Below are 20,893 nucleotides of genomic sequence, written 5' to 3'. Positions count from 1 at the left end.
TGCTCTCTTTCCTTCGTACCCTCCTCCATCCCGTCCAAAACCACGTTTTAGTGGTTTTTCTCGAAAATAGCTCCTACGATTTCTTTTATTTTTTGATATGTTATAGATTTGGTCCAGGCGAACACAGGGCCCCATCAAGCCTGATAAAATATGAAGATTCTTCACTTTTTCTTGCAAAAATTTTGCAGATATCACACAGCGACTTAAACGAATTTGCTGTATTATACCGTAGATTCGGGTGATTTTGTTCTCCGTGAGTGACTTTGGCCCCCTCCTGTTCGTAAGCTTTTCTTTAATTCTAACACTTAAGGTCAAAATCTCGAACGCCAAAATCCCGAATTCTTAAAAGTGTCACAGCTAATCCCACGATTATACCAGCGCTTGCTGGAGGCAAAGGGAAATCTTCTGTCCCTTAGGAAATTATTCTAAACATTTTCCTCCATATAATTTCATTCCTTTCAGGAATTTCGAAATTCGGGTTTTGGCTTTCGGGATTTTGGTTGCCACCGGCCGATGCAATCTACCATGTCTGATCGGTGATCACCATTCGTAAACATTAGAATTAAAGATAAGCTTGCGAACATGAGGGAGTCAAAGACGCTTACGGAGAACAAAATCATCCGCATCTACGGTATTTAGAATTTAGAACAATTTTTCTGATGGACTTTGAAGTGCCAAAGTTGAACGAAAAACTTCAAACTAGGTTTGTGTCTCGACTAAACTGTACGACTTTAATGCGTACGGTTTTTTCATCTAATGTTTTTCTTTAATTTCGGACTTTCTCTATTTTCTTGTTAAATTTTCACCTCCTATCCCAGAATAAATGATTGGACAGATTTATAATGTCTAATTTGTTTAATAAGTGTGATAAAATATGCCAATTGTAATGAGAAAGATTTAACGATGACGATAAAGACTTGGCTAACAATGTGGATCTTCCCTAATGCCAGTTTTCCTCTTACAAGTCAGGGAGGAAAACCTAGAGTTCAAAGTGAAATATTTGGAGAAATGTCAAGTGTCAGCCTAAGTCTCTTTGGGTCCTTAGACTAGACCCGAGGAGTTCAGCGCCATAGGGATCTAATGCTCTAACATAAAAGTATCAGATATGTAGAAGATATTGGAGTACTCATCCTCTAACTTCTTGTATATTTAGCGAATTATAAACGTTATTTTGCACTTACAACACAGAACTGCAAAAATCGCACAGTGAATACTTTACTAAATTCCCTAAACGAATGAAAATGACCCTTTTATCCGCAGCTCAAGTACATTAAATGCAATGTAGTGCTTTGCATAAATTTTCCTACCCCAATTGCTCATCTTTTGTACAAAATTTTGGCCAAAATTCTGCACACTTTAGTCTATTTCCGGTTTCATGAAAAAGTTAATCTCTCAGAATGTCATTCAATAGTACCAGTATAGCAATGAGAAACATTATATCTCGCAGTCAATGTGCTTTATATGCAGCTGCACCACTTTGTAAATCTTACACAATGCTGTGAGTCATAGTGAAAATTGGGGTTAGTATTTCCTCTTCTGTATGCTCCAAAATTAAATGAAATTCGATGATCAAATATATCGCAGAAATTGGACTGAAAATGTAAATTGAATAGAAGTGATTTTTTTTTTGACTAGTATTCAATGAAAAGCCAATCAATTGATAATTATCAATTAGTTAAAATTAAAATTATAATTATTTCAATAATTATATTCATATCTACTCATCGTAGTTATTAATTTGAATTATACGACTGCAAAGATAAAATGGGAAATTTTAGTATGATGGTTGAAATTCCGAATGTGATATGTTTTTTTTATATATATGACATGTACTATCTCCCACCGTGTGTGATAATAAAAGTGGGTTAGTACGTAATGTATATTGTGTAGTACATAAAAGAGAGGGATATGCTAAAAAGTATCAACGAGTCACAGGTTAATTTCACCCATTTAAAATATTTCATTTCAAACGAAGCACTAATCGATCTTTGATTAGGCTCTCGATGCTCTCGATGCACTCAATGTGATGCGAGCGGAAACTCCGCACTGATTAAGGTGATTATCTAAAGATAAAGGAGACAAATGGGCGAATTGGTGTTTGACACAGTGCCAAAAATTGAAATAATGACGATGGTTGAAAATATTTTTCATGGTTTCCATCGTTAGAAATCGGCGCCAAGTGAAATTCTTCAATAGACATTTTATCCTGACATTCAAACCAAGACATTTTCTCTATGACCTTTTCAGCGCAATCATTGAGAAAAGCACCTTCTTACTCCAAATAACACAGAAACTCCTGCAGAGCCACAAACAATGATGCGGAAATATTCCTCGCGCGCCAGAACAATCTAACTTCGGGAAAATTGAGGCTATTAGGCACCAAACATTATTAACAGGAACTTCAATTCAGTGATTAGCCTAGAACAGCTTACACCACGTAAGATTCTACAAATTGATTTTATGCTAAAGTAGCTGATGCAAACTTTTGTAATGGAATTTAGGAATTAGGTCGGAATCACATTGACAGAAAATTATCATAAACAGTGAGAAAAGTTTACGTCTTGAATAAACTGAACGAAAATTTCCTTTGGGAAAATTTCTCCAAAGATTTCACTTTGAACTCTAGGTTTCCCTCTCTGACTTGTAAGAGGAAAATTGGCATTAGGGAAGATTCACATTGTCAGCCAAGTCTTTATCGTCATCGTTAAATCTTTCCCATTACAATTGGCATATTTTATCACACTTATTAAACAAATTCGACATTATAAATCTGTCCAATCATTTATTCTGGGATAGGAGGTGAAAATTTAATAAGAAAATAGAAAAAGTCCGAAATTAAAGAAAAACATTAGATGAAAAAACCGTACGCATTAAAGTCGTACAGTTTAGTCGAGACACAAACCTAGCTTGAAGTTTTTCGTGCAACTTTTGACACTTCAAAGTCGGTGGTGCAATCGCTAAGAGTGGTCGGCTCTTGGGCGGTGTTACACCCTATTTAATTGTCATAGTTGTGAGTTAGAATACCGCCCGGTGCAAATGATTAAATCGCGTAATTAGACATTTTTCACGAAACATTGTAAACTGAACAATGTAAAAAATGGCAAAAATAATCCAGTACTTCAAAATACATATTAAAAATCCTTATTGTACTTTTATTAAGAAAAAATAAAGGACAGTAAATAATTTTCACACAAAATCGAATTTGTTATATACTCACAGGAATTCTCGCTATTGTGAAGTATTTTAAGTGTTAATATTTTTTTTTGGAATATGTGAAGTATAAGTTCAATAATCGAAAAGTATTATAAAACAAATTACGTAATATAATTAAATAAGGAACGATGAATGTTGTCGGTTTAGTCCAGTTTTCGAAGGTCTCATAATCGTAAATGGCAATCAATTTTATTGCTTTTGCAGAATTTAATATATCATTTGTTCTTAGTAATCCAATTGTAAGTTGATTTTTTACAAAAAATACTGATTGTTGAAAAATTAGAGCAGTTAAGCCATGTGGCTAAGTCTCAGGTCTGAAGCTCGCATAATCATACTAAATCTGAATTAATCTGAAGATTATCGGACAAAAGTTTTAACAGAATTGTAAATAGAATTATGATTAAATTAAATTTCCATGAATTTTCAATTAGCTTCTTAGTTAATCTACAGGTCTTAACGCATATGGCTTAGGATTAGATATTAAAAGATTATTATCCATTAGATACATTAGATATAGGGGCATTTAAGGAGTCAAATGGTACAACACTTGGTCTATGAAACAAGTGTTCCGGGCTCGAATTTCCTCTAGATAACCAGGACTTCCCTCAATACAAGGATTCGAATTGGATCTAGGTTCAGGCTTCACTTAACTTGATTCCATAGGGCATGGAACTGAATGACAACCCAATTTTTGTGTAAGAAAATAATAAAAGATATGCCATTGTTCTTGCGAGAATGCCTTATCCCTTTATGGAACGTTGTGCTACCATTAATATTATGTATTTGATCTTGAAAAGCCAGTAAAACTGTTTATGATTTAGAATTTCAAAACCAGTATTATAAAGGCTCCAATCCTAATGCTGGCTTCAGACCTAAGGTTTAGCCCAGTTCCCGAGGGTTGAAATGGCAACCAATTTTATTGATTTTTCAGAACTTAATCGATTACTTGATCATAATATCCAATCTTAAGTGATTATTTTCCATAAAATCTTGATTGATAAGAAATTAGAGAAGTTAAGCCATATGGCTAAGCCTTAGGTCTGAAGCCCGTATAAGGCTTTGCCATACATCTTAGCTTGTATAATTCAATCAGTTGTTACAATTTCATCATTTCATGATTTCATAGGAAAGTAGGCAGACCAGACTGAATTTGAGAGAGGGAAGAACCACTTCCGAGCCTAAGGCTGTTTGGAATGTGTGTAATTGTGGATATGATAAAATTAAAATATTAAAAAATAAAATGAAATTCAACGACTAGGAACTATTCACTAAACACCATGAAGTCGGGTCGACACATTGAGAGTGAAGCAACACAAAAACCGTAATGACCGTAATTTCTTATAAGTCAAGGTTTTGTCGATCACTTTGACTTAGAATTTGATTAATATGGGCAAATGATCTATTGGATTCAGAAGAACCACATTAATTGGTTGCTGTTTGAGATTTTGAGATATTTGACAACTAGGCTTAATCGCTAAAGATCGCTTTATGCACTAGATAGACTTACGATTTAATTCAAGACACGGTTTAGCGGGAAACTCATGGAAAAGTAGTGTAATCATTATTTTGATAACAATTATGTTAAGCCGTCTCTCGGCTTAAGCCGTAGGTGTGTTCTGCACATTACAGTTCGACGAAGTTAAGTTTTTTTTTATAGATAAATTAATACATTTTATTATTCTGGGAACCAATCGAAATACTTTAGCCAGAGTTTGAGCTCGTTCTGAGATCCTGAATGTTCATTATAATCACATTAGGTGAGCTCTGTATTGAATGTCTCCCCTAATATCAGATATGATGATTAATGGAAAGTGTACTTACTGGTCTCTCGCATGGGCTTGCTCCTGCTTTGAATATGGATGAATATTGGGGATTATCTTGTTGGCATTGTTGTCCACCTGCTGCTGATTTGGACTGTTTTTTCCTGATCCAGGAGAGATCTTTCCCGCCAGAGCATCCAATGAACTCAACATTTCCATTTAACTAATTGCTGAGGTAGATTTCAATGGGTTCTCTTATACGGCGTTGCCTATTGTTACAAGAAGAAATATTTTTTTGATGTCACACTGTCACTTTATTGTAAGATTTTTGCTTGTTTTCGCGGTTCTTAAGTAATTGCCAGAAGCACAAGAGATAGGTTTCCGAATAATTAAATGCATGAAATTTCATCAAAAGCTTTAAGAGATTTCTTGTATCTTAAGTATATTTTCTTTTGCTTTTTTTTTGTTCTTTTTCTGTCTTTTGAAAAGCACAAAATATTGCAGAGAAGTTAACGAGTGAATTACTTTGATACAACTGAATTGAACCTAAAAATATGAGTATCTTACGACAAAAGTAACATATTACCCATATTGCGTTATCGCATTTTATATCATACTGCTCCGTGGGTGATAACATTTCCTAGCAACGGCCAAAAATTAGATAAGATATGAGCCTCTACCTGTTGTACAGTTTGGAAATTGTCGTTTTGCAAACACAAACACTTGTATGAAATACACGTAACATTTTATTTTTCTCTATTTGAACTCTTTATCAAAAAGCGGCATACCTGATAGGGCCAAGAGAGGTGTACCATCAATCCCAGAATGCAGAATTTACTTGGGGAAAATTTATTCATATTGAAGCCATTTAGAGAAAATTCTAGTGTCACCTCGGTCTATTACCCTCTGAGAATTTTTCCTCCTGAATTTACATACAGCATTAATATCAATGGTTTTCATCCCCCTTTGCGCTCTGCAATGCTTAAAATTCCAAAAGAGTCACCTGCCAATTCAGGGCAGAAACATGTTGTGTGCAGAAAACATTCTCATTTTCTTTATCCTAATAATTCCCTTGACACCTTGTTGATATTCTCCAGTGAAATTTCATCAATAGGTAAAATGTCTTATTTTATTCATTTCATTGGCATAAAGACAGAACACAAAATGAGAAAACGCCTGAAATTGCTTTTGTAGCAGTGATTTCAATTAACTTTCCTCCAGATTGATTTTCCTGATTGATGTGCGTGTTTTCCCCTTAAATTCAATTACGATTTTCTGATTTTATAGGGGGCGATTTTCAATCTGTAGTAATATTAATTTTATAATACAACACGATAACGGATATAATCAAATACAAAAATAAACAATAAACATCTCCAGCTTTCAATCTACAATCAATACGGGAAAATAGGGTAGTTTCACACAGATCAATTTAATTTTAAAATTATTTTGCGAAATTGAATTGAAAATTATCCTAATTTGCTAAAGTTATTTTTATTTCTCTATATTATTTATATTTTTCATTAAAGTATTTCCTGACAGACAGCCTTAAATGTGTGTGAGTCCATTTTATAAGGAGACAAATCGTAATTTATTTGTGTTGTTTGTTATTTGTCATTTATTTATTTAGCATTTTAGCTTTTTAGAAATGGTTCTTGGTCATAATAAGCCGAATGGCTTTAGACTTACAAAGTCAAAAAAAAAGTATATTCTTATACTTTGCGTATGTGAAACTGCTCCGTTATCTCCTACCTTCATATTGATTAACTTCAATCTTAGAATGTGAAAAAATCTCATAAGCCTGATGTTAAGTTATATAGCTTCTGCTTCGAAACTTTGAGAGTAATAGTCTTAGTATTAATTTAGATATTATAGAACCGTTACAGCTTCATATCTACAGAACAAATTTTTACTATTTGTGTGACAGATGTAAAAGATCTTTTTATTGCACATAAGTCTCTAGAACACATTAAATTTGAAAGTTCACTATTAAAAGTACGGTAGATACAGATAAGTTTGTACGCCTTTCATCGTAAGCTTTTCTTTAATTATAGCACTCAAGGATAGCCTTTACTGATCGGACATAATAGATTACATAGAACAAGGGCGTCCTAAAGTCCTAGAATTAAATAAAGCTTATGAAAAGCAGATGTGCAAAGTCATTCGCATCTACATTATGTAGTTACTTATGTTTGCGTAGACGAGTATATGAAAATTCAAAATGAAATATTTACTAAAATAATATTAATATTTTTGTTTGCTCTCTTTTGGAAATGCAGGATAATTAATTTTGCTATCTTTTGACTATATTGAATATTTTGCTCAGATTTATCAATCATTTCGTAATATGGGTGCAAATCAAACATACGCCTAATTTTAATTATACTGATTCAAAGGAAGACTGATATTGATTTACTGCAACAAGGGAAAGTTTTGAAGTTTCGGATAATGAAAGTTTTGCTTGACTTTGTATTTTCGTATTTTTTTCTATATTGGTCCCATATGTAAGTGAAGCGTGGACCGACCGTAAATGTTGGATCATCACTCTGTACCCCTTACCTTATTTTATCATTTTATATTTATATTTTTTTCAAATTTATATAGAAAATACTGAATAAATATTTTTAAGGATTTTACATAATTTATTTTACTAGCTATCATAATTACTAAATAATTTGTTTTTGTTAACATTATGAGATACTATACAGATATAGATATTTGATAAAGAAATAATCGAAAGATTTTAAAGAAACAAATGAAGACAAGGACTGCTTTTAACTGATTGAACTCCAGATGAATATGTTTTGTTCAAAATTTTTCTTTTTCAGCAGGAATAAATTGAAATTTGCGAAGAAAATATATCATTTACCAAAGACATCATTAAGCATTTAATGCTTTCTAGGATCTTGAGATATATTACTAGTTTTACTATGTTTATCTTGTTTAGCGCCATTTAAATTGAAAGTTGGCCTTAAGTGTGTCCAAATGGCCAAAAGAGGTACCTCTACGCTTTAACCATCGTATTGTACGATAGAAATATTAGTAGTACAGAAATTTATCAAATGAAATCGCATAACAAATCATTCGATTTAAATCATAGAATAGCTTGCAGTATTTCATTTAAATTGACAATATTTTTTGCCCTGTATATGGAAATTGCTTTGAAATTTGCAATAGCAGTGGTTACAGGCCTTGTCACAATTTTAATAAAGGATTTCGGGCAATATATCAGATGAACAGATACAAAGGGTGTTAAAAAGCTTTAGTTCATTATCAAAATTTTCTAACCCAGTCCACAGGGCCAAACGGACGCAGTTATCGATCGAAATATTAGTGAGCTGTCGGAAAAGTGAAATATTTCTCCCCCTCTGGCTGAAAAGTTTAATGAAGTACTTTGAAACGTCTCGACAGCAATTCCAAATTTATGGTGACATTTGCAAAATTTTGTTAAATGCTTTTTTCCTCTCAATTTCTGCAATATTGTCTTGCAGGGAATTATCGCGAGTTGTCACGTAGGTATCGTAAATCAAGCCCTAATTAAAATTCCGTAGGTGGAAAATCGTTGTCGCGGAAGATTTGCTTCATTGAATTCGACCCTTTTGTGATTTACAGCATACTTTCCTGTTTGAAAATGTCTTATATGACCCTTCTATTATAAGCAAAATTCAAGATAGAGCCATTATTTTTGGGCCAAATGGATTACATTGAGAAGTTCTTGGGATTCTGAAATTGGACCCTTAATTCACAAATTACAGATATCCGTATCAAGGAAAATTCAATTTAAGGTGGAATTTGGCGGAAGAAATTTTTTGCCATTTATCAAGATTTTATACTATATTTATTGATATTGATATTGGTGTCGGCGGGATTTATCCTGTAATTCCTTTTTATAAATTGCAATTCATTTTATCAAAGTTTTGCTATATATTTCTCACGAAAATCGCTTTGGGAGAAGCACAAAAGGACAAAGGAGAAAATTTTCAAGGGGGATACAGTGCGGTTAAAAATTTGTACACCACTCCGAAAATGTTTTGGAGAGTAACGATACATTTTCGAATGTTCTTGTCTTTTCAGCATTGTTTTGAACATAAATCGTTTGACTTTTTTCAAAAATATTGAAAAGAAACTGTAAATAGAGACCGATAGCAGCCAACATAACATATTCTACCTAAGGTAATTATTTATACGGGTTTTATATAAAATATTTTTCAACAAATTCGCAAAAATTGCAAAATGTTAAGAAAATAAGCGTTTAATAATGTCTAAAAATGCAATTTTGATGTTTCCTGGCATTCATGATACTGCAGCAAGCGTCTCGCGTGTTAGTTTTACAAACTTCTCTGCTTCTAGAGAGCTGTCGATCATTTAAAGACTATCAATTTTCTCTTGTGCCCACTTAAATCGGTTTAGAAGAATTAGACCTAAGGCTAAATTGGCTATAAAAAAAAACAGGAAAATAACTTTTCCTGGATCACGAGCATCAAAGCAAAATGGAGTTTAACTGATAACAATTTTTGAAATTATCGGACTCAATCAATAAAAAATCTATCAAATATCTGATTCAAAAAAATTCTCTAAACCTTGTGCATGAAGTTTTTGTTCAGGATTTTTTCTGCATTTAAAAAATAATTGTAAAATATTTGGAAAATGTTTGTGGTTTCGCAATTGGGGCTTATAGACCATTTAAGGACTAGTGGAAGATCAGTGTCCCAAATACAGAAACAAATTTTTTGACAATTGCATGTTATTTTCCACTCTAATAGTCGCAAAAATTAGTTTTTATTTTTTAGGACATTTTTATCCCATTTGTCCTTAAAGGGTTAACGAATTTTTTTTATATATCCTTTTTCAAATTATCGTAATATTTTGTTATTTGTTTGTAAAGTTTTTGAAGACAAATTAAAGACACACGAACAAGTGGTAAAATTTTGTGAAAAATGTACCTTTTTGTTTGCGAATTTCTACAATATTCGTGTAAGAAGTACAAACTTTTGCGAACAGTGCAGCTGGAGTTAAAGAACATTTACACAAAGGAACCACTGAGGAACAACGGAGGAAAACTTCGAGTTGGAACCGAATGCTTTGGGGAAAATCCGACCTTCACCGGTTCCCATTATTATTGTTTGTAAATATTTTTAGACAAACATAAAAATGTTCGTGTAAATTTGTCATTTGTTCGTAAAGATTTGCCGGACAAACAAAAATGTCTGTAAAAGAACGTAAATACTCATCAATTGATCATTTTACGAACGATGTTTGTGAAAAACTACAAACGTTTACGAACTTGTTTGTTGATTTACACAATTCTCAAGAATCTAGTTATTGCCCAACGGAAATTCACAAACTCTTTCTAAATATTTTAATAAATATTTCTTTTCTGTGTAGAGGGAGTTGTTAAGGATATGTTATGTTGACCACTTCTTTGTGATACTTTTTCCATAAATTTACAAATCAAATGAAAAGACTTCACTATCTCTATACCATTTCCGACATAATAACTTTCTCTTCGATTTTTCTTTCACAGAATGCAAGAAAAGCGGATTTTTATGCTAAGATATTGCCATTTTCCTCTAGGAGTTGAAATTGGTGATAGGGTCGAAGTAACACCTATTGGCACACTGTTTTGTACTGTTTGTCATAAGAAATTTGAACACTTATCTTTATAGAAAAAGGTAGATTAATAAAAAAAAAACTTCTACTTGCATTTTATGAGATACATTATAAAAATTTCAATAGGGGAGATCGGGGTACTTTTAGATGAAGTTTTTTTTGCGCATTGTTTGTTGAAAAATGAAAAGGTTTGTCTATTGTTTTTATGTTTAATAAGTAGCATTAGGATATTGGCTGTATAAAACCGTGTAGTTCAAAGCTCTAAAATCCTTAACTATTTCTAGAGAAGATAATGAAGAAGTATGTCACATTGACTAAACAGCCCCGAGGACCGTTTCTGTATCTATCATCTTATATAAAAAAGAAGATAATTATTATCCAATTGAAAAATATCTCTTAATTAACTTTATTAAACCAGAAACAAGGTAAAACTATGATATTTTGACTAGCAACTCAGAAAACCATATACTGAGCCAAGAATTGTAGGAACAAATTTACAATTTTAGAACCATTTAATAATAAAAATGTTTTTAAATCGTAGGATAACAAGATCAGACTTATAAATATTTCAGGGAATATAGGGATGTGTTTCCACTTTCATTAAAAATTAATTTGCTCAATGCACATTTTAAAGGAAAAGAGAAAAATTCACTGACTAATTCTACCCCTGACTAAATGTACTCCGGTCTTCCCTATTTTGTAAAAATTGCCAATAAGAGTTTCCTACCGAACAGGTGTTTCTTCGACCCTACAATGAACGAAATATTAAATTATAGTATCATAATCTAATTTATGGTTAGTTATGTCAAACTAATATTCTCTCAAGTACTTTTTTATTCAAAGTACACGCAATGAGTTCAAATTGTAAAGCACTTACTTTTATATTTAAGTCGAAAGTGGGAAAACAAGGAATTAGAGTGAAATTGTATTGTAGAATTTACGAAGGAGTAATAAAAAAAGGGACGAAATTACCAACTGAGCAGTTAAAGAATATTTTTACTTCATTTCCGATAAAATAGATAATTGATAGGCAGATACACATAGGGGAAAGCACACTACCTTCGGACGAATCAAGCCTATAACAATTCATCTTTCATAGCCAGTTCAACGCCTCAAATTTCCAGGAATGAACTATGAGTCAAATCCATTAGGAATATAGAAAAAATTGAGTTGTTCGAAGCTTGAGTCGTCCGAAGGTAGCACGCTTTGCCCTAATTTATTTGTCAGTAATGCAAAAATTTCCGATTTAACTTAACGTTGGCAGTAATAACCAAATCTTGAGTAAAACGGTCTAAAATGGACAAATATAATATCTCTAACATTGACACAAATAGATCACCCATGGAAAATCCAAAAATTTAATGATTTCATAATTTTTAAATAAATAAATATTATTTATTTATTTTACTTAAAAATTATTGACTTAAAATTCAACTAGTTATAATTTTTATTAGCAACAAAACTCATAGTTCCTCTTCCTAACGTTTTCATTTACTTCCCATTTACTGTACATCACTTCCGGCTGTAATATCTTCCCCTTGAATTTTTCTACATATTTTTTTTTGATCCAAAAATTCTCTCTTTAGAACTTATTGAATTTCCGCGTTGGAAATTGAGTAAATCCCGGTAATTCAATTGGAAATTGAATATTTCTTGTGCTCCCCCAATATTGCACCGATAAATCAGACAGTTTACTTTTAACGAATTGAGTTTGTAAAATTTTTCTTTTTACATACTTTTCCATTGAACTTGTGAACTTGAATGATTATGTGTGACACGAAAGTTATTTTCTCCTTGTGTTTTTTTTTTCGTTACAGCACGAAAAGTTACAATATTCACATATTTTTCTTTATGTCTTAGTTCCAAAGTGGTGGACTACAAATATGATTAATAACACTATCCACAGGTTTTCATTGCAATGTGAAAAGTTGCATTTGTATCACGGGTATTATCACGAGAAAAAAAAACGTAGAAATTGTGACGACGATAATTCACTTAACAATGTGTAACATGATTATTTCAGAAACACGGAATTGTTCACCTCTTTTTATTGAATTCAGGGGACACATTTGTTTTACACTCAATTGAACTCATTTTCAATCAATAAATCTGGACAATTTAATTGAGCCAGATGTACAAATTGCTAGGTTTAGCAATATCCAATCATTTTGCACTTTCACTCGAAATAGTTTATGCCGTCGAGTCTGTGTTTTTTTATTCGTTTATCCTAAAACTCCTGCCTCCGTACAAAAAAAAACAGTCTCGATAATTTGATTGAGGTGTCCTATTTCTCCTCATTTCGCGAATATTCTAACACAGTCACAGGCAGAAGATTTTTCCCTCTGAAATTACTGCAATAGTTCTCAATAGAATTTTTTCTTGTTGTCCGACAGAGTCCATTACGAGTGATGCCTCACGATACACTGTCTGATAAATTTGCAGGTTCTTGAAAAAAGATTACAAGCGGTGAAAGTGTTCTGTAGTCGCTGCGAGGTTGAACGACAGCGTCCTGGCAAGGAAACTGAACACTCCAGGCTTTACTAAGAGTGTGACACTTACACGGTAGTAAATGCATCACATCGTCGAATTCCGAATATTGCGCGAAATCCCAATGTTGCGACTGCGCCCTAATCAAAATCTCACCAACCATTAATAAACTTATATTACACAATCACATTGTAGGTGTTACACTGTAAATTTGCAACGGTAGCCCACCGAATATTAATTCATACAACATCACAATGGATACCGCCGAATCATTCAGCTATATATAGTTCATATATAGCAAAATCACAACTATCTTCCCCCATCCTCGGGCACTTCCTATTCGCAAAACCCCGAAATCCACTACAATAAGTCTGTAACTTTACATTTATTTACTCAGAAATTAAAATCATCACCAAAATATTGATGGATGGTGTTGAAATTTAGACTGTTCAAACACTAAATGCTAATTTTGTGGTATCAAGCCGAATTGTTTCGCCAAAGTCAAACATATTTCGTATATATACATAGACAGGAAAAGTTGCACAGGATGTAATAGTTTGACTTACATAAATATAAATAAGTAAACAAATAAACAAACATGTTAATATACAGGGTGCCTGTATTAAAATATCTAGCGGCAGTTTAGAAGAATTTTCGAGACTTGAAATGCCATAAGAGATTAATTGAAATGATCATTTAGACTGCTCATTCTCATCTAAATATACCGACGCATTATTCAGAGAGTATCGTAATTGGTAATTTTATGAACTAAATATTAAAAAAAAACTTTGAAAACCAATTTCCAAGCCAATTTCCTATTCCTCGATAACGATCTTCAATTTTAACTCTAAATATTTTATATAAATCCTTCAGCTTTCTTTATAGCGAAATTAAAAGGACTGTCTCTACTTTTAAAGGCTATCATTAAATGGTTATCATATCATCACAAAAGCCTTTGGATAGGACTGCTTAAATATTTATCACTGTCTTTGTATACTGTAAAGAATAGAGCGCAAATTTAAAATGTTTTTTCATTCACGAAAAAAATACAATTATACTTCACCCTAAATACAATTGTGGCTAAATTAAGTCCAAATAAATAAGCGATTTAATAAGCGATCTAGGGCTTACAATTATTTCAATTTCAATTCCAATGTATTGATACATAACCGTTATTGAGCTAGTCCTCTTGAAAGCATGTTTCAGGGATGCAGAACACAAATATTTTATGTTTGAGTAATAGTGGCCACCGCCGTCTTAGCGTTGGTGACCAACCTCCATGTGAAAACGATGGAAAACTTTTTCTAAATTTATATGAGCCATCCTGCATCATACAAAAGGTGTTTAAAAAATAATCTATAAGTTGTGAAGAAGACACCTTCAGAAATTCTTTTTAAATTGCATTGTTTTAGTACTATTGTCAAATTTGTGAATAAAGAAGTTATATTATGCAAAATAATAATTTTTTGACTGATGAAGTTAATCCTTAGTCTTTGTATTCAGATAAATGGATTATTCACTATTTGGATTTATCACAGGAAATTTGGCATATCACAGATTAATTCAAATTAAGTAATTCATAAACAATAATATTTAAAAATAAGTAAACATATAAAATATTTCGTAAAATTGTTTGTAAATTTTGTGGATTTTTACTGGGAACTTACAAATGCTCGTAAATCGTTTAACATATTAAAAAGTTTGCAGAAGTATGCACCTTTCCAATAACATTGCTCGTAACATGATCATTTGACGAGCATTCCTTCTACTTTTACAAATATTTGTTCGTAAAATTTGGACATTTGTACGTATAGTTTTGCTAGACGAACAAAAAATTATACAGAATCTCTACTAAAATTTACGAAAAAATTGTTGTGAAAGCACAAAATTTGCTCGTTGTGATAATATCACGAACAATGTTTGTCAAAAATTGCAAACTTTTACGAACTTTTTAATGGGTTTAAGGACTTCAGAGCACTTTGTAAAGTTCTCAGAGGAATTCATAAAAATTTACGAACAATTTTACGAATTTTATTCTGTGTTTGAAGATAAATAAGAATTACCTTAAAACAAAAATTATAGTATATTATTAAAAAATTTATATTATATTAATAAGAAAAAACACTTGGAATGAAGTTGCAAAGTCAAGTGGATCGTAGGGGAGACCGGGGTAGAATTACCCACGTACAGTCTTAGATAATGGTACCATATAGTTTGCCATCGAAGGAATATTGAAGAAACCACTCGTTATCCTAAATATATACTTCCCTTACTACTCACTGAAATATTTATCAGCCTCATACAAACATTTTTTGTGCAAATTATACGCAATCAAAAATTTCATTTCGTAGCTAATCTACCCCGATCTCCCCTAAAGAAATCTTACTCAGATAAATATTACATTACATTGGATAATCAATGTGACTCAATTTCAATGTGACCAGAAATAATAAAATTAAACGGAATTTAGAAATTAAAAATTAAATAGACATTATTGATCTACAATTTTGAAATTTGGTCAGTAAATAGTGAAAAGTGATCAGAAATTTCTTTAAGTCAAACTAAAAATTCCAAGATGATTCGTAACTCTTTAATTTTACCTTTACCAAAAATATTTCCCTACTTATAATGAATTTACGATTGTTTTCCAAGATTCTAAATCGATCAGATAAGTAAAAAAAAAATAAATGAGCTGTTGAAATTAAAAAATTTTAGTTTGTAAGTCACCCGAATTTTAGCATTAATAGCTATGTTCACTAAACTCAATTGAAAACTGTTTATTTTCCTTCTGCCAAAATCTAAATGATATTGTTACTGCTTTGATTTTTTTGTTACTGAGCAAATTTGACTATTTTCTGCTCATTTGTAGAGTGCCTTTGAAAAAGTTCATTTGAGTCAGAAAATATTTCAGAATTAATCAAGAAATCCCTTTAAATTATCACATGGATCACGAAGTTTTAAAAGCTACATTTTTTCTGTCAAGTTTTATTCCAACATAATTAAAATAATTTTAATGTTGGCTCTTATGCATATAAATGTATAACAATTAAACTATATATTCTAAAAATTTCATTGCAATTATGAGCACCGATGGGTCCTTGCAAGAAGCTTTATGAAGCTCTCAGTAAGTAATATCAATCTGATTTTCAATGAATTTATTCGGATAAATTAAATAAATATTAAATAATAATAAATAAAAAATTTACCAGATTAAAATTTTGAAATTTCTTACATGACATTGTCATACTGTTATAGAATTCCCCTACTGGAAAATTTTAATTTTTTTTCACCCAGATAATATAATAATTATTCAGCTCTAGCAGAATTTAGTTTTCTGTGAAACTTTCGGCTTTGTTTAGAATTATTACTCTATTTTCTACGAAATCTTATAAGTAATAATTATGTTGGTGCATTAATTGATGCCACTCCTAGGCGCACAGCGCCTTGTGTAATAAATTTGTCAAAGACTTCTCATAAAAATGAGTGTTGGAAAAACTATTTATATCGCATCCGAACAGTCTGAGAGAAATCAATAAAGAAAATTCCATATCATCTAAATTTCAATTGAAAGTTTCTTGAAAATTGGAATTGACCAGATAATACCCAGATATTATTTAAGTGGTAAATGATAAAAACGGATCCGGCTATCCTTTCCCACCTTCAGTTCAATGAAATGGTAGAAAGACGACAAGTAAAGTAACTTTATGTGTTGCATGTATCATGCAACCTCTCTGGCTAGTAAATTATTAAATACTCTGAAATGTGAGCCTCTTATTTTGTTCAGGGATACAACAAATATACAAGTATCCCCAATAATAGAAATCAATAGCCAAAGCTAATTAATAATTGAGGCAAGACTGAAAAATGAAACGATGGTTATTAGGTGGAACAAAGCTAATACGGTACAATTCTGTAGAAAAGAATTTTATCGTACTTGGAATTTGCATAAGGCATGAGGAATAGAACACCCTGTATGATACATATTTGCCAAGTGTGACAACTTTTGGAAATCCAGAGCGTCTTCTATTTTTACATTCATCGAGATCATTTTATATGAAATAGTGCTATCGTATTTTCATTAGAAATGATGAGATTTCTTTCACTCCCACTGACAAAAAAAAATTGAAAGATTTATTTTAATCACAAAAAAATCTGAAATCATACACATCATATCTACAGATACGCGTACAACATAGCATATATAATTCTTTAGATTATATACATATATATAAATATTTGGGTTATTTTTATCTTGTATCAAAACTAATTATAACATCATCGTCGTATCATTTTATACAACGCTAAAAATTTATACCGAATTATGACAGTTGGACCAGAAAAAATAGAACATATGACTTCATTGAGTCACCCGAAATTTATGTTTATTGTTTCTTTTATGAGTCTTCCTAGGAATTATTTCAAATTTTCTGCTCAAATACTTATACAGATCCATTTCCTCAGACTTAAGCAAGACTATGTAATCTTTCTTTGGATTTTTCTTTTTAAGAAAAAAAATATTGAGAAAAATTTGTTTCTCTTTTTTGTGAAACATAAAGTTTCACTATCATGAAACACCTGTGTCGCTTCCACATGTCGTTGAATTTATTCAAGTGACTCTCAATGTACACACAATTTCAGCATCGCTCTCTGATAACATATTTTCACCTCACTCAGTATATCAGATTGTAAATCCCATTTTTGGCACTTCTTTTCTGTCCTACATTACAGGGTGTTAACTGAAAATGAATGCAATACATCCCAAAGAGAAATAGGACACTGGAAAAATTAGTACTTCCAGCCACTTTCCAATAAACCACTCTAATATTTTCAGTCTATTTACAGTTTGTACTAAAATACTTTTACGACCTTGACAGAAGAGTTATAAGTTTCTTTTAGAACAAGTAGGGGGCTGGGGATAAGCTACGTGAAGTACTAAAATTAGAGTTCCGGAATTTTCAATGCATGTCTTTCTGAAAAGTATTTGATTAAAAAAATAATCAAACTTATGGAAATGGAAAAATTAAAGCTTTCATATATTTTTTATTGCAAAATAAATGGTGCTATTCCAATGATCATGTAAGGATAAGTCTTTTTCTTGAACATTTTTTTAGTACATGACTTCTTTCATATGCTTCTGAAAAATCGAATTTTCTTTTCGTTTTGTTACACGACAAGGACTGGGGAAAATAGTCCTAACAAGAACTATTATGCAGAAGCATATAAGACAATGTACTAAAAATGTGTAAAAAGAAATCTTTCTCCTGAACATTTATTTTAGTACATGATTGTTCTCAAGTGCTTCTGAATTATTGCCTTTTTTGTTATGTTGGTTCGTATTTCGATTCACGCTTGCTTTCCCCAGTCCTTTTCGTGTGCCAAAAACACCAGTCGCGACAGAAACTGAAGTCAATTATGCACAGAAGCATGTAAGAACAAGCATGTACTAAAAAAATGTTTAGGATAAAGAGTTTTAGGATAAAGAGTTCGTTCTCCATTATAAAAAATTTCCAAGCTACGAAAAAAAATTATGGAATTTTTAAAATAAGGAGAGGAAATAAACTAACTGAAGTACTAAAAATTTTCTAGTTTTGTTTAATTTTCATTATTTGATTTTACAATTTTAGAAAAAAAGGAATTGTGGGAATTGTGGAATTTTCAGATCAAGAAGAAATAATAAATTCCGTGAAGTACTGAAAATCGCTCGGTGTTTTCCACGAAGCAGACAAACGATACTCACTTTAAAGTAGGAAAAAATACCGGTTATTCAATTGATTTGATTGGATCTACAATCTGATTTTATGTTTTGAAATTTTCCAATCTTAAATAAAATTTAGTACAAGATTTTACTCTGATTTTAAACACGAACAAAAAGAAAAATTTCTTTGAGGTAAAAATTAAGCTTTTTAATTTTTGTGCAAGTAAAAGACTTTAATTCTCCTACAAACTGAGGAATTTAATTATAAAAAATGATAATCCATTCTCAGAATATACAGAAAGTTTTCCAACCTCAGTCCAAGTTTTCAGAGTTGTTTAGTACAAGAGGAAAAAAATACGCTTGAGATGTACTAATTAAAGTTACACACAAGGTTACAGAATATTTTGTGGATATTTGAGAGAAAAATAAATAGCGTTTACCGTTTTTTTGTTCCACAAAATTCAAAGATTAAACTTTAAGTACTAAAGTAAGTATGATGTACTAAAAACTTAGAAGAAAAACTTAGAACTTTTAAAATATAATAAATTAGGTGTGATTCCTTCTAATCATTTACTTTGTAATCTTCATTGGGTACTAAAATTGATTTTATACTTTAATTTTGCAAAAATAATTTATTAACAACTGTGAAGATAGTTTTGAAAAAAATTAACTTTATTAAAAAAATTAACTTTTTCAAAGCTTTTAAAAAAGAAAGTATTGTGAATTTTGACTTTGTGAAATTCACCTTATCTAAAATGTGTGCCGGAGCCATTGAAATCCGAGAAATATAGTTTAAAATTCCAAAATCGAAAAGTATAATACCTAAATTCCGTGGAATTAGTAAATTGTTTGCAACTATAGTAATGACATTGTACAGCATTTGTGAAAATTGAAAAAAAGAAACAATTTCGTCTTAAAAATTGTCTTAAGTAAACATTTCTTGCTCTCAATATTTCCTATAATATCTCAATGAACGTCAGAATGGCTTAATTTATTTGTATGACTTGTGAAATTGCCAATAAATTTTTCCTATTAAAACTGAATTTAAATGTGAGGAAATTAATTCAGATATTAATGTTGTAAAATTATATCATTCTTATTGAATCATATATCTGCAATAGAGTACACAGACACCAAAATTACTTGCATCTTCGTGTGAATTATTCAATTTTGTGGAGTTAATTTTGGTGACAACAAAATATATGACGTTATACTATTATTTTTTTTTGGACTTAAAGTAAACACATATTTTTCAAACTAATTTATGCAACATGTTCTGGCATTAAAATACAAAAATTTTTTATGTTAATGTTTACAGTACGAGAATAAAAGGGGGTAGGAAACAGAACGCATACTTGCAAATGTTCACACTTTTTGGTACATAAAAAAGAAGTAACGACACAAGACAAATATATATAGAAAAAAAGCATATAACACAACAGAAATCAAACAATTTTGAAAAATTATACTAGAACAGTGTCACAAAAGCAATAAACAAAATTGATCATTTACAACAGAAATGCAAACATTTTCGCGTTTGGGAAAATTTTGAAAGAGAGAAACGTCTTCCGTTCGTTTCACTGCAGATGATCATGCGCGACTAACTTAAAAGTAATTTCTGGTGAAGTGACTCGAATGTGTCTTATACCATTCCTATTAAACAACCCAATATGATTGGTGATAAAAAAAAGCCAAACACACTGCGAAGATCCACAGAATTGAGTGAAAAATAAGCCGAATGTATTGGAGTCTCTCGGGAGGGAGTATTATTTCTTATCAGCACGATAAGCCGCTTGAGAGTTGAATACTTGATCGAAGTATTTAATCTAACAGACGTTCTCTGGCTACATTTTCTTTTTTTTCAGTAGTTATTCAAGGCAAAAATTGAAGCTTTTACGTGCTGGCACTTGCAATTGATTTTATTGCACTACTCTATACCGGCTGACAAATATGCTCAATACACATGCATCATTTTCTGATAACCCGCTGACTTTTCCTAATCTCTTTCTGATTTTTTTTTCGTTTTAGTCTCATTCGTTGAATAATCGCAGCACAACTAAACGTCCCAATTTTTCTCCATATGAAATTTAATACTTTAACCAAAAAGTATCCAAATTTTCTAATTAAT

At 31.3% G+C, this 20,893-nt stretch overlaps 1 protein-coding gene across 4 annotated transcripts in view; it reads right to left on the bottom strand.

Moving 5' to 3' along the window:
• LOC129806305 (CUGBP Elav-like family member 1) overlaps positions 1-20,362 on the bottom strand; it is a 43,884-nt gene extending 23,522 nt beyond the window's left edge. Inside the window, exons 1-4 of one of the 4 annotated variants that reach the window (XM_055854777.1) lie at positions 20,121-20,362; positions 5,762-5,895; positions 5,560-5,653; positions 5,035-5,242 (exon numbers count right to left, since the gene is read on the bottom strand). In XM_055854777.1, coding sequence (XP_055710752.1) covers positions 5,035-5,192 — 158 coding nt within the window. In that variant the 5' untranslated portion in view covers positions 5,193-5,242; positions 5,560-5,653; positions 5,762-5,895; positions 20,121-20,362. Of the gene's footprint in view, positions 1-5,034; positions 5,243-5,559; positions 5,654-5,761; positions 5,896-5,976; positions 6,337-12,319; positions 14,411-20,120 lie in introns of those variants that run through there. The other 3 variants (XM_055854778.1, XM_055854780.1, XM_055854779.1) reach the window with 3 other exon arrangements.
• Between the last annotated feature and the right edge of the window lie 531 nt (positions 20,363-20,893).

The sequence above is a fragment of the Phlebotomus papatasi genome, chromosome 3 (genome assembly GCF_024763615.1).
Source record: "Phlebotomus papatasi isolate M1 chromosome 3, Ppap_2.1, whole genome shotgun sequence".
NCBI classification, from domain to species: Eukaryota; Metazoa; Arthropoda; class Insecta; order Diptera; family Psychodidae; genus Phlebotomus; species Phlebotomus papatasi.
This window is presented reverse-complemented; position numbering and strand designations above follow the sequence as displayed.